Genomic DNA, 14,073 nt, shown 5'->3' on the forward strand with positions numbered 1-14,073 from the left:
CCGCGGCAATATATTGGATATACGGCTATCAGAAGCACAATGTGGACATTATATTTATGATTGGAGTGAAAGCAAGCTACTTTTGGAAAATTGCCTGGATCACGAATCCCATTTGGACAATGTTTCTTGTTTATACGCGATGGACACGGCTTCTAGTTCGAGAACACGATAATTCGTACTTCATTGCATCGTTAGCGATAAACTTGGACGAACTACTAGTATACGTTTATGTTGGTTTATACATCCTCATTGTAATAGTTGGGATGTTGATGGAAGTGAGATTTTTCTACAAACACGATAAAATATGTAATATTTTTTCACCATTGCCTAATTGGGGACCTAGAGATGATGTGTTATTTAGAAGCAGGAACATGTTTGTTCCTGAGATTATGACTCGTGAATTTTTGTACAGACAAGTCAGAATTCACGGTTACAGCCAGAGAATGAATGTCATAAATAAGAAATGTACTTCTAATTTAAAAATGGACAACGAATCATCACCTGGAAACACTGAATGGAATGCTTTGACTTCTAATTAGGGTGTATACACGGTACTCTATTTTTAGATAATTTACGAAATGGCAACAATGCAAATAAAAACTTAACGTTCAATTTTAAATAAGGTTTTGGAACTATTGATAATCTTAATTACTGACTAAATAAATTTGTTAAATATATATTTTACATAAACTTAACCAACTGCTGATTATTTTATAAGGTTTCGTTCATATTAACAAAAAAGGTTGTTTTCATTCAATCTTTCAAAAGTTATCGTGGATACTAATAAATTAATTAAATGACACGTTTTTTTTTTAATTATTAATTTCATGGTTTTGTATCCGTGTCATTTTTCAAATTTATTTAATTTGTTTCATTCCATTAATTGCAAATTGAAACTTATACTTACTTAATTACATCGAACGACATTCTTACACTGAAATGAAATTTTGTATGAATCCTACTCAACAGATTACCATTAAATAAATCGGTTGGTTTGTATATTTAGCATTTTCAAAACAATTAATTCATTACAATTCTCAACAGCTGTCAACATTGAGAATAATAAAAATAAATTAACTTGTAATTATAAATACCTGGCTTTTCATCGGGTCAGTATTGATTTGACACATATATTGTCCCCGGTCCTCCTCTCGTACGTTCTTAATGTGCAGATTCCAAACAGTCTGCCCATTATGGGATACGCCCACCCTGTGATTATTGGTTATCACATGGACGTGTATCGCTTGGATAGCCTTAGTGTCCGCTTTAACCCACCCGACCTGCAAATTTGTTGCTATTCATTTATACTGCTAATAAAAACTTTAGTTGTTCAAGTTTCTAAAATAATTAAATTAATGTTTATGTTACATATGTTATTTTATTTACGAACTTGTTTATATTTTCAACTTGTATTAAAATACAAATGTTAATGCCATTTTTTATTTGATAATTGTACTATAAGTAACCATTAAAGATATTTTTTTTGCATAGTATAGGTAGGCGGACGAGCATATGTGCCACCTGATGGTAAGTGGTCCACACACGCACACATTGTTATTGTAAGAAATGTTTACCATCGCTTACATCGCCAAAGCGCCATCAACCTTGGGAACTAAAATTTTATGTCCCTTGTGCCTGTAATTACACTGGCTCACTCACTCATCAAACCGGAACACAACAATACTAAGTACTGCTGTTTTGCGGTAGAATATCTGATGAGTCGGTGGTACCTACCCAGACGAGCTTGCACAAAGCCCTACCACCAGCGTGTATCCTTACCAACCTGCATTATAATATTTTATTATATCGTATTGATTCCGTATTCCGTTAATAGCGTTGTAACAATTTATATTTAAAATAATTGTATAATATTTGTAATAAGCTTACCCTATATCCACCGAGGTTATGTACTAAGCATCTGAACGTGGCATCTCGGCCGATCGAGACGGTCAGATTGCTTATGGGCTCAGCGAACTCGGGCTGGAATGCTTGACCTGCGATTAATAATAAGAGTTAATTGCCTTCAGTGAATTAATCAAATCGAATCTAATTTTAAATTTGTGTGCATAAACATATCTGTTTGTCCTGAGTCTTGGTGTAATTATATATATATATATGTAAACAAAAGTAAATTAATATATCAATTGTCTGGTTTCCATAGTACAAGCTCTGCTTACTTTGGGATCAGATGGCCGTGTGTGAATAATGTCCCTGGATGTTATTAAATATCTATCCGTTTCATTTAAATCTGTTTCAGGACCATATCCTATTCAATAAAGATAAATAAATAAATAAAATAAAATGACCTTTTATTTTATGCTTTTTCAAACTAATATTAACCATCGAATAGTGATTAATTACAATTTTTGTTTTAATTATTCTATTCACAATTGAAATATATTTCTATTATATAAAATATATTTATCATGTATTATTTTATGATATTAATTTTAGTTTTAATTTTAATAATTAATTTCATAAAACATTATATTGTAATTTATTATATTATCATTTAATTTCTTAAATAATAATAATGATTAAATGTTTAAATAATTATTATATTAAATAACAATATAACAAAAAACAGACTTTATACTCTGCTGTAATTTAACATAATTTTACATACCTTTTCAATTTCACAACATAATTTTATATATATGGTATATTTGTACATTTCTGGGATTAATGACTTACCGACAAGCTTCGAATCGAGGCCTAACATAAAAATGGCGAGTAAATATAAAGACCAACGCGGCTCCAGCATAATTTCTGTCAATCTGAGCCGCCGTCAGGTACTAAGCCGGTGATATCCATGTGTCACTGAAAACGATTATCATTTTAAACTTTGAAATTTATTCCATTGTTCATTGTCATGCTAAGAACAAAATAATTCAAAAAAACTTTAAAGGCAAATAAGGAAATGACGCACCTGATTGTAAGTCATTGTTGTGCAAAAATATTGGCAATGCAGGAATTGAAAACCGTTTGTTAGATTGACAATGCGCTGTTTACTGTCTAAGGAGCTATCTACAAAGTTACGTGACGGGCCGGTTGGCGTGGTTGGTAGATACTTGCCTTTCACGCCGAAGTTTGTGGGTTCGATTCCCACCCAGGACAGACATTTGTGTGCATGAACATGTCTGGGTGTAATTATCTATATTTATTTATTTATTTATTTAGGATCATACAAATTAAAAGTTTACAAACTAACAGGTCTAAGGGTTTACCCTTAGTTATAGTATTTGCCATACTTATAGATAACCACGACATGCAAAAATGACACTAAGCACCCTAAATAATGATGAAAGAAAAGATAAATAAAGTAAAAATAAATTTCACACAATTTGGAAGTACAAAATAAAATATAAGTGGCATTAATATTACAATACTACTAAAAACTATATAATAATAAAAAAAAAGACCAACATTAATAAAACTGAGATTAGTTGTTATTAGCCAACAATGAACACCTTAGATAGTTCAACATAAGAGTCTTAAATTTTACAAGCTTATTTGAAAATACATCGACATCTGACTTATTATGTAATGAGTTATACCGTCTGATTATAAGTTAGATTTGGACATTTAAGTGTAAAAAGTAATGTACTTATCAACTCGAGGGCACTTTAATGGGACGTTTATTTTTAATGTAGAAATTAATTGTGAGCAATCGATTTTAGCGTGAGCGTTAACCACACCATGAAAAAAAGACATATTTAATAAACTTCTACGTCAGTGTAAGCAATTTGTAGTACTTCAAACGGTCATAGTAGCTCGGTAGTTGCTTAGCAAGTTTTTCATTGTAGCAAAGATGCCAAAGAAATAAAATATAAGTATGTATTTACAAAAGAAAATTAGTATATGTAGTATATCAGTTGTCTGGTTTCCATAGTACAAGCTCTGCTTGGTTTGGAATCAGATGGTCGTGATATTATTAATTACATAAATACACTAAATAATTAGTCCTTCAAAAGTATTACAATCCGGCACCAAAGCTACCGGCTCAATATAACCAGAATAATGGTGCATTTGCACGAGGAAAATAGCTGAGCCAATCCACTATGCCAAGACCAGCCAGTCGATTGTAAATGCATTTTTTTACATTTAGGCCTATATAATATGGATCACATACTTTCTTCTTTTTTGTTCTAGAAATCATTCTATTTCAATGGAATGGTTTGATCAATAGCTTGAGGACAATCTAATGTAGTGGATTGTCTGTTTAGAAGCCAATATTGGATCGGCTCGGCTGTTGGCCTCGGGTAAATCCTCCATTATATAATAGAAGTGGTTTATTTACTTACAAAGCATTTAGTAAAAATTCAAAAAATGTTTTTGTTAAGCTATTAAATATGTAAATACTTTTTTATACAGTATTAAACCGAATAAATTAAAGCAAAACCAAAAATTTAATGTTATGCCTTAGTACATAAGCTTAACAGTTTCTAATCCATATATCAACTTATGTTTTATGTTTGTGTGTTTTTGCTAAATGTCTGGTAGTAGAGCTTTGTGCAAGCTCGTCTGGGTAGGTACCACTCACTCATCACATATTCTTCCGCAAAACAGCAGTACTTAATATTGTTGTGTTCCGGTTTGAAGTGTGTAATGCCAGTGCCAGTGTAATATTCACACACACAAGGCACATAACATCTTATATGTGGCTCATATGCTCGTCCACCTTCATATTTTAGAAATAAATAATAATAAATAAATAATAATAAATATATATATATATATATATATTTATTATTCGATTTAAGGCCTTATCTGACAAAAACGATGGTAGTTCTCGTCGTTTTCTCATGAGCTCGAGTGTCTCAGCAGAGAGTTTTGGTGCGTTGTCTCTTCTCTGTGGCGGAAAACACTTGCGGGATGTGTTTTGCAATTTTATAAATATATTTATATATATATATATATATATATATATATATTTATATATATATTATATATATATATATATATATATATATATATATATATATATATATATATATATATTTATTTATATATATATATATATATATTTATATATAGATGAATAATAAAAACGCTGACGCAACGCGATCTCCGACGCTCCAATACCCGTGCCATCAAGGCTGCGATTGAGCAAAATCGGGGATCGAAAGTGTTCGCTCGCAAGTTTGGGAGGCCGCGTCTGACAAAACTTAAAACTGAAAATGGTGGGGTCGTTACCTCTAGGCCTGAGATTGTCGGAGAAGTAGAGAGGTTTTATGGGCAGTTGTTCTCTTCAAGATCAAGATTCAAGATCGGATAAACCCGTGGGAATCAGTATTGATGACCAGCGCGCCCCTCTTATGCGCAATTACTCCGAGGAGCTCCCGGTCGTTGACCAAGGAGAGATTAGGGCGGCTCTAGAACGACTTAAAAACAACAAAGCTCCGGGAGATGACGGAATCACAACAGAGTTGCTTAAGGCAGGCGGGACTCCGGTCCTGAAAGAGCTAGCAAGCCTCTTTAATTCCGTCATCCAACATGGCAAGACCCCGGAAACGTTGAGCGGGAGTGAGGTGGTACTGTTTTTCAAGAAAGGTGATAAAACCCTCTTGAAAAACTACAGACCAATCTCCCTCCTGAGTCACGTGTATAAGCTGTTCTCAAGAGTCGTCACGAACCGTCTCGCCAGACGACTTGACGAGTTCCAGCCCCCAGAGCAAGCCGGCTTTCGATCAGGCTACAGCACCGTGGACCACATCCATACTGTTCGGCAGATTGTGCAGAAGACCGAAGAGTACAATCAGCCGCTGTGTATGGCATTTGTGGACTACGAGAAAGCCTTCGACTCCATCGAAACCTGGGCAGTGCTCGACTCATTGCAGAGATGTCATATCGATTGGAGATATATCGAGGTACTGAGATGTCTGTACAACGCCGCTACAATGACTGTCCACATCCAGGACTGTAAGACGAAGGCGATCCAACTGCGCAAAGGGGTGAGACAGGGGGATGTAATATCCCCGAAACTGTTCACCAAAGCGTTGGAAGACGTTTTCAAGACGCTGGATTGGACTAGGTATGGAGTCAATGTAAACGGCGAGTACATCTCACACCTTCGATTTGCCGACGATATCGTCATCATAGCAGAGTCGCTGGAACAACTCACCGAAATGCTGCGTAGCCTAGGCTAGTCTTCCCGGTGTGTCGGTCTCGGTATAAACTTGGACAAGACCAAGGTCATGTTCAATAGGCATGTCGTGCCGGGACCGATATACGTCGAGGGGAAACCTCTCGAAGTTGTTAGTGAATATACCTACCTAGGACAGATAATACAAGTCGGTAGGAACAACTTCGAGAAGGAAGCCGATCGAAGAATTCGCTTGGGATGGGCAGCATTTGGCAACCTTCGTCAAGTCCTCAAGTCGTCTATACCGCAATGTTTGAAGACGAAAGTCTTCAACCAATGCGTCTTACCTGCCATGACATACGGTGCCGAAACGTGGACACTAACTGCGGGACTAGTCCACAAATTCAAAGTCGCTCAGCGTGCTATGGAGCGAGCTATGCTCGGAGTATCTTTGAAGGATAAGATCAGAAATGAGATTATCCGGAAAAGAACCGGAGTCACCGACATAGCTTGCAAAATTAGCAGGCTGAAGTGGCAGTGGGCTGGTCACGTATGTCGTAGGACCGATGGCCGTTGGAGCAGACGAGTCCTAGAGTGAAGACCGCGAATCGGCAAGCGCAGCGTAGGGCGCCCTCCAGCCAGGTGGACCGACGACCTTAAGAAGGTGGCGGGCACCAACTGGATGCGGAAGGCGGAGGACAGGGAGCTTTGGCGCACCTTGGGAGAGGCCTATGTTCAGCAGTGGACAACGTTTGGCTGTTGATTGATTGATTGATTGATTGATATTATAGTATTATTTATTTGCTTAAAGCCTTACTTCTAACAACAGTAGGAATATACGAGATGCGAACTGTTGATAAATATAAAAGGTTTTTCAGTATATATATGTAGTATGTACACTATAAGTGTAATGTAATTTTATTCTATAAGGTTATTTAACAACAAACAGCAATTACAGCGCTTACGATTGGCATTACACGTTGGATAGACAAACTATTTATGTTACTATCGTACGACACTTGCGATTTGATCAGTACATAATGATTCACTGTTATGAGTCAACACACAACATAACTGAAGCGAACACGAGTGCCGATTCAAGCTATGTCAGGATACGATCAAAGACCGGTAACTACATTTCCGCGGAGGAACGATAATGTTTGTGAAAAATTCGAGAGTCGCTTTAGTTATCAATAGGACGTCAACATATTGAAACTGCTAAACAGGTTTTTCGACCGCTTAGTATCTATTGTATGGAGTTTTCGAGGTAAGTCGTACGTGTTATCTAACAAAGATAAGCAGTGAAGGAGTTTTGGTTGATATAGTATATTTTACATTCTGTAAGAAAGCTTTTCAATTTGCTAAATATTAATGAAATCTTATAAGTTAGAATAGGGTTTGTGTCGGATGCGAATCGTCGGCGATGTGCCACCACTGTGGTGCGGACCGGGACACTGCTCAGCATACGCTGGAGGCGTGCCCCGCGTGAAATGTGGAGAGGGAGATCCTGGTCCGCGAAGTCGGACAAGACCTGTCCTTGCGAGCAATCGTGTCGGCGATGCTCCACAGGGAATCGGCGTGGAGGGCCGTAGCCTCCTTCTGTGAGACCGTCATGGTCCAGAAGGAGACCGCGGAGCGGGAACTTGAAAGGGCCGATCCTGCTCGGCGAAGACGACGTCGGCGTCGTCTCACTAGTGCGTACGGCGTCGTCTCGGTCTCGTCGTCGGTGCAAATTCTATGTAACGACTCTCCTATAAACGAAAAACTTTCTATCTTATTCCGCAATGCAACTTCAGTGTGGAATAATTGTAAACAGAAATTTACCGTATGTTACCATTGTTGCTTGCGTGTAGTAAACACGCTAGGATTCAAACTCACGGACAGTTAAGATGCTCAGGTTACTTGACTGGAATGCCGAACTTGACCATTTGCTTGTACAAAAAAAAAAGCGTAATTCCATTCACGATTTACAATTCGAATACCAATGAAGCAAGTTTCATTGTTTACACCAAATATATTTTACAATTGCCATTATTTCATCGTGATAATGACATTACACGTGCGAAAGGCCCATGTTATGTTATTGCATCGGTTCATAACCGCAAATGAACGCGAAATGTTAAAATCAATGATATATATATGGGCGAATATTAATTATCCAATATATGAGAGCAGAATTTAGGTCGCAACTGTGAATAATTTTTGTAATGTATTTTGTTATTATAATATTATTTTGGACTTTTATCGAAGAAGCCATATTGTAACTTTCATTTTGATTATTATTTTGCTGGTCGTATATTCGACGGGATAAGAAATTAAACGATGATATTAATTTCTATAAAATTATAATGACCTACATTTTTCAAACCAAATCAAATTAAAATACACTTTATACTCATAAGCAAGCAAGTATATTTAAATCGTCATTTTGCAAGAAGTTATTACCGGTCTTTCTGTTTCAAAATGTAGATTATATGTTAACTAATTCAGTGCTTAGGTTTATTTTCAAATGAAAAACAAGAGCAACTACAACTAGATATACAAATCAAATAAGTCCTTCAACTAACTCCGTGCTTTTTTACGTCACGGTTTTTTTTTTTTGGCCTCAAGTGTTCGAAAACTTTCAACTCAACTGAAGCAAGAGGATATTTGAATAAGAAAGTTAAATGGAATTCAACACGTTCGATGCTAATTACTTAAGACGCGCGTAGCGGTCTTCTTCGTCTGTATATATTGTTTCGGTTTAAACCGAAAATTAGTCCCTCAAACAATCATTAGTACAATATTTAACCTGAATCAATGCGTTCGTTCTTTTATAAGTAGGTCTGTTTTAGGTGAGTTTAATATTATCAAACTTTTCGGACGTAAAATTACATTTTAAATCCTACCATGATTCATAAGTACTGAAGAGCCTTCTTGAATAAAGAATATAATATTGTTTTATTTTGAATAAATAAATATTTTCTTCTAGCCTATGAGCTTTTAGCTTTGGTTAATCAAATAATTATAAAAAATTAGTTTCCGTATTTTTTATGTATCTTTTATCTTTCTAATCTTCAAAAATAAAGGCATAGAGGACAAAGACAAATCTTTTCAATTTTGAGTTTGATCTTATATATCATAGATTAAATTTAATAAAATTATTTAATTGAATTCTTTGTTTTAAATAGTAAGACTAACATTTAATTTAATTAAGCTTAAGTCTACGTGATTTTAATTCTAAAAAAATCTTTAGATTATAATCAATAAATCTTCAGTAAGCAGTCGATAAAAAAAGACAAAACAGCTTTAATAACACAAGATTAATTTAAAAATTAAATGTATAGAAAATATTACATTGTTACATTATTATTATGTATCACATATTTTTGCGAATTATTTTAGAACAAGATACATAATATATTGATTTTGTGAATATACTCGTCAGTGTTTAAGTTGATATTTCCAACATTTTAGGTATTCTATCGCCAAACTGCAATATTTTCAGGGTTAGTACCCCGACTATCCTGTATCCCTTTAGATGTTCCTTAAGACACTTACGTTTTGGGATGGAAAAGCGCTAATCTACTCTGCTGAAACCACATGGCATGTATTAATATAACAGAGTACAGTAAAAAGTTAAGTAATATACTGTAAAGTGGGAGTGCTGTAGGACAACTGGGAGAGAGAAATGAGACAGTCTCATTTCTGAGAAGGAGGTCCTTTTGGAGCTTATTTCATCACGCTGTTCTAAGTCAATTTGGTGGAATGAAATGTGACTCATCTGACACATGCAGGTTTCATTGAATTTTTTTCTTCTATGAAGCACCGCACCGCGCAACGAACAGGTAATTAATTATTAGATTAAAAATATTTATATAAATAACTTATTACTAATTGAATTCAACTGATAAGAGTGCTACAAATAATTTTAACATTTTTTTAATATTAACAATAAAGCATTAAAAATGCTTATTTCAAAGTCTAGTTAATTAATTTATATTTGGTTTACCATAATTATTTGTTAGATATTCAGTTTTTATTATTGTTCGTCATAATAATAATTAACTTTTATTTGTTTTTCCTTTGAAAGATGTTTGTAAAATAATTTTAAAATAATCTTACGTTTGGGGAACGCGCACTTCAGTTCAAGTTCGGTTAACGAATTTGACTTGTAAGCTCTTGTTTGCGATATTTTATAATAAAGCCGCGGCGTTTACCTTATTATCTGGTTTTATACATAAACAAAATTTAATAATAAAAAAAAAAAAACAAAAAAGAACTGTTAGAAGCAAAATGTTTGTTAAATAAGTTTAATTACATGTTAATTTAATGTGAAAATAATAACAGAATGTGAATTTTATAGAAAAAAACTGGCAATTAACTAAAAATTTATTGCTGTATGCTAAATAAAAAAAGATATCATTTATGTCTCTTTATTTAAAATTAAATTCTATTCGGTGTTTAAATTAACGAAAAAGAATTCTAAACATATATTTGTATTCTATTTAATTGTCTATCGAATCCTATCGAATTCCTTATGAAGAACCTTAAAATTCAAGTATTAAATTGTTTTTTACCAATCTAATTTATTTATAATTATTGCAAACGATATTTTATTTTAATATAAAGTAAATTATTAAAGCTTTATAAGAAAATAATTATATAATTTATTTATTTTAATAGGTTGTTTAAGTTAAATTAGAATTAAAAGATGATCTATGAAAATAATTATACATGGATAGCTTCTTATTTAGCATTGATGTTCTAACGTTTGATAAAATCATTTTAGAATTCTAAAATGATTTTGTATGAGAAAAAAACAAACATTTTGATTATTTGCTTTTTTAATTTTTGTTAAGTGTTTATTGTCTTTGTTGCAAGGTGAATAGTACTTTGCTATATATAATAAGTATTCAAACGATATATATAATAATAATTATTAAATTATTTAAAAATGCAAAATTTTGAAAATGAGTATATTTTTATTATTATTGTAAATATTAAATAATATTAGAAAAATATTGTTCACAAATAACATTAAAAAACGCAAATAAAATAAACAAAATCCTGAAAAAGGAAACCAAAGACAGCTTAACACAACTTCATAACTTAAAAACTTCTAAAGCGTGAAAAATAAACGAACACATTACTCTAAACGAAACACACGAAAGCGCTTAAGAACCGGTCAGAAACTTACCTAAATAAGACTAGAAACTTCAGATATGTTTATTGTTCTTATTTTATTTCAATCTTTACACTCGGTTGCGTATAAAGTTTATCACGTGGTAACCGGTCCGGGTGGCGTGCGATCGGTAGAGACGGGCGCGCGCCACACACTGGCGGTTTGCTCATTGAAATCTCGGTTCCCCCGTTATTCTTACGCAGATGTCCGCGTGATGTAAGATATGAACCGATAGATTTCGACTTGCCTTTAACATATATTGGCCACTTTGCTTGGCAAATGAAAATGTGTCGACATTTTTCACATCCTCAACAGCTTGTAATAATGTATGACTTATTCGGATGTTTTTAGTAATCGTTTTATTTAAATGTTTCATCGTTAATATTTTAGTTTGAATATTAACTAATGTTTTAATACTTATATAAATTAATATGAATTATAAAATTTAATAATTATGAAGCCTTTTGTTTTCGTAAAGAGAAATCGTTTTTATTTAGAGTTATATTTAAGTTGTTCAATTATTGTTATTTGATATCTTTTAATAAAATACATAATTAATATTTTATAATTCTTTGCCAATGAAATAAAAATATAAAAAAGATATATCTTGACCCTAAAAACCTAATTTAAAATCAGTTTTTTTTTTACTGACAATTGACCTGAGAATATATAAATTATTATTAATGTAATGGGTCCTTTTTTATTAAAGTTTTATTCTTTCCTTTTTAAGGTATAGAGAGTCAATTACGCAATATATATAGTATTTATTATTTTTTAATTAATTTATATTATATACACTTGGAAGCTACAGCTACAAACATCGAGAAAGTAAGAATGTTAATAAAATTTTTGAGTTTCTTTCGTGTAAAATATTTCTGCTCGCTTAACATATTTTTGTTATTTTCATAGTATTATGTAAAGTTTGCTGTTGCTAGGGTTTTGTGCAACCTCGTCTGGATAGGTACCACCCACTCATCAGATATTCTACCGCATAACAACAGTACTTGGTATTGTTGTATTCCGGTTTGAAGGGTGAGTGTGCCATTATAATTACAGGCACAAGGGACATAACCTCTTACTTCACAAGGTTGGTGACGCATTAGCGATGTGAGCGATGGTTAAAATTTCTTACAATGGTGGCCCATATACTCGTCCGGCTACCTAAACTATAAAAAAAGGTAACTCCGCAAATTGAAAATAGAAACATTAAGTCTATTAATCTAATGTTGGTGCTCGAGACTTCCTTCGGGATGTTTGATAAAGTAAAAGACCGTACAATATTATTGTGTGACAATCATTGTTTGGAAAAGTAAAGAGAAACTTATAACAGCAATTTTCAACTCCGTGAAATCAATTTATCTTTTCCAGGCAAGGTTCTATCCATCTCTAATAAATTCCCTCAGTTTTTTTTACTATGCCACTTCTTTTAAATATAGCTATAGTATAAAGTAAGATTATAACCGAAAATAAATATGATATAGTTATTATTTTATAACTGTATAAAGCACTCATACAATGTATTACCCTTAGACCATTAAAAACAAGCCGTACCTTTTCAGTCATTGTGACGTCACGGCAGATCTTGCGAATACAAAATTATGAGTTAAATATACTTCTCCAACCTTAAATAAATGGGATGCGGTCTTAGTAAAAGGTTACTTAATAAAGGTTATTTTATTCATAATTAAATTACAAACTTACTGGCAAATGGGTCATCTGATGGTAAGTGGTAATCATCACGAAAGACATTGACACTTTAGAAGTCCCATCATCGCTAACATCTTAAATGCGTGAAAACCTTGTGAACTAAGAAGTTACGTCCCTTGTGCCTGTTATCCTCCACAACGCGGAACACCATGACATAGTAATGTTGTGTACATTACAAAGTCGACCTGTTTAGTGATTAAATAGCTGATACTTACCTAGAAATATATTTTACTGTAGCTTTTATTACTGATTTTATAGTATTTTTTACTGTTCATCAGATTTATTAACGATTTAAAAGGGGGGGGGGGGGAGGTTCTTCGGTTGTATTCTTTTTTTTGGTTGTTTATTAATGCCATTTATGAACCAATTTGGAAAAATATTATCTGGTTTGGAATGGTAGACTTTTAATTAATAATATTGAAAATAACCCTTATCGTGTACGTAATTAAAATAATAGTAGTAGTAATAAATGAAAAAATGCGGCAGAAATGTAATTAAAATAGATTATTTTCATAACCTTAATTGGCAAATGGGACAAGATGGTGAGTACTCATTTCCGACTGAGATTTGGTACTGTAAGACATAAAATACATATACACTGGCTCAATTACCTTCCAAATTGGAACACAATATTTGAAATTATTGATATCTAGCAACAGCATAATATAAAATATTTTTATATCTATTTATATGTAAACATGCCTTGTTGGTCTAGTGGGCCGCAAACCCCAAGACGAACCCAGGACGGGTTCAATTTCCAGGCCGGTCCAATAAAAAGTTATTGTGTCTTTCTGTCAGTAAATTCTCAGTAGCAACCCGGAGTCTGACAGTTGAAAGTGTGTACACTCACGTGCCTCGGAAAGCACGTAAAGCCGTTGGTCCTGCGCCTGAACTTTTTCCGGTCGTGTCGGATTGCCGTACCATCGGATTATGAGAGTTAAGGAATAGAGAGTGCACCTGTGTTTGCGCACACACTTGTGCACTATAATATCTCCTGCGTAGTTTTTAATAATTATTTTATTACACTATTTCTTATTGTAAAATATTTGAGCTAAATAATAAGTAAGCGAGATAAAATGACTTGATAAAATATAAAAGAATATAATAACCTTGATAT

The 14,073-nt window shown here is 33.5% G+C and overlaps 1 protein-coding gene across 1 annotated transcript in view; it reads right to left on the reverse strand.

Annotated features, from left to right (window-relative positions):
- The window catches only part of LOC126771921 (lachesin-like), a 30,045-nt gene extending 18,636 nt beyond the window's left edge, over window positions 1-11,409 (reverse strand). Inside the window, exons 1-4 of the mRNA XM_050492096.1 lie at window positions 11,265-11,409; window positions 2,695-2,820; window positions 1,888-1,994; window positions 1,095-1,280 (exon numbers count right to left, since the gene is read on the reverse strand). Coding sequence (XP_050348053.1) covers window positions 1,095-1,280; window positions 1,888-1,994; window positions 2,695-2,764 — 363 coding nt within the window. The 5' untranslated portion in view covers window positions 2,765-2,820; window positions 11,265-11,409. The remainder of the gene's footprint in view (window positions 1-1,094; window positions 1,281-1,887; window positions 1,995-2,694; window positions 2,821-11,264) is intronic.
- Between the last annotated feature and the right edge of the window lie 2,664 nt (window positions 11,410-14,073).

The sequence above is a fragment of the Nymphalis io genome, chromosome 1 (assembly GCF_905147045.1).
Source record: "Nymphalis io chromosome 1, ilAglIoxx1.1, whole genome shotgun sequence".
Lineage (NCBI taxonomy): Eukaryota > Metazoa > Arthropoda > Insecta > Lepidoptera > Nymphalidae > Nymphalis > Nymphalis io.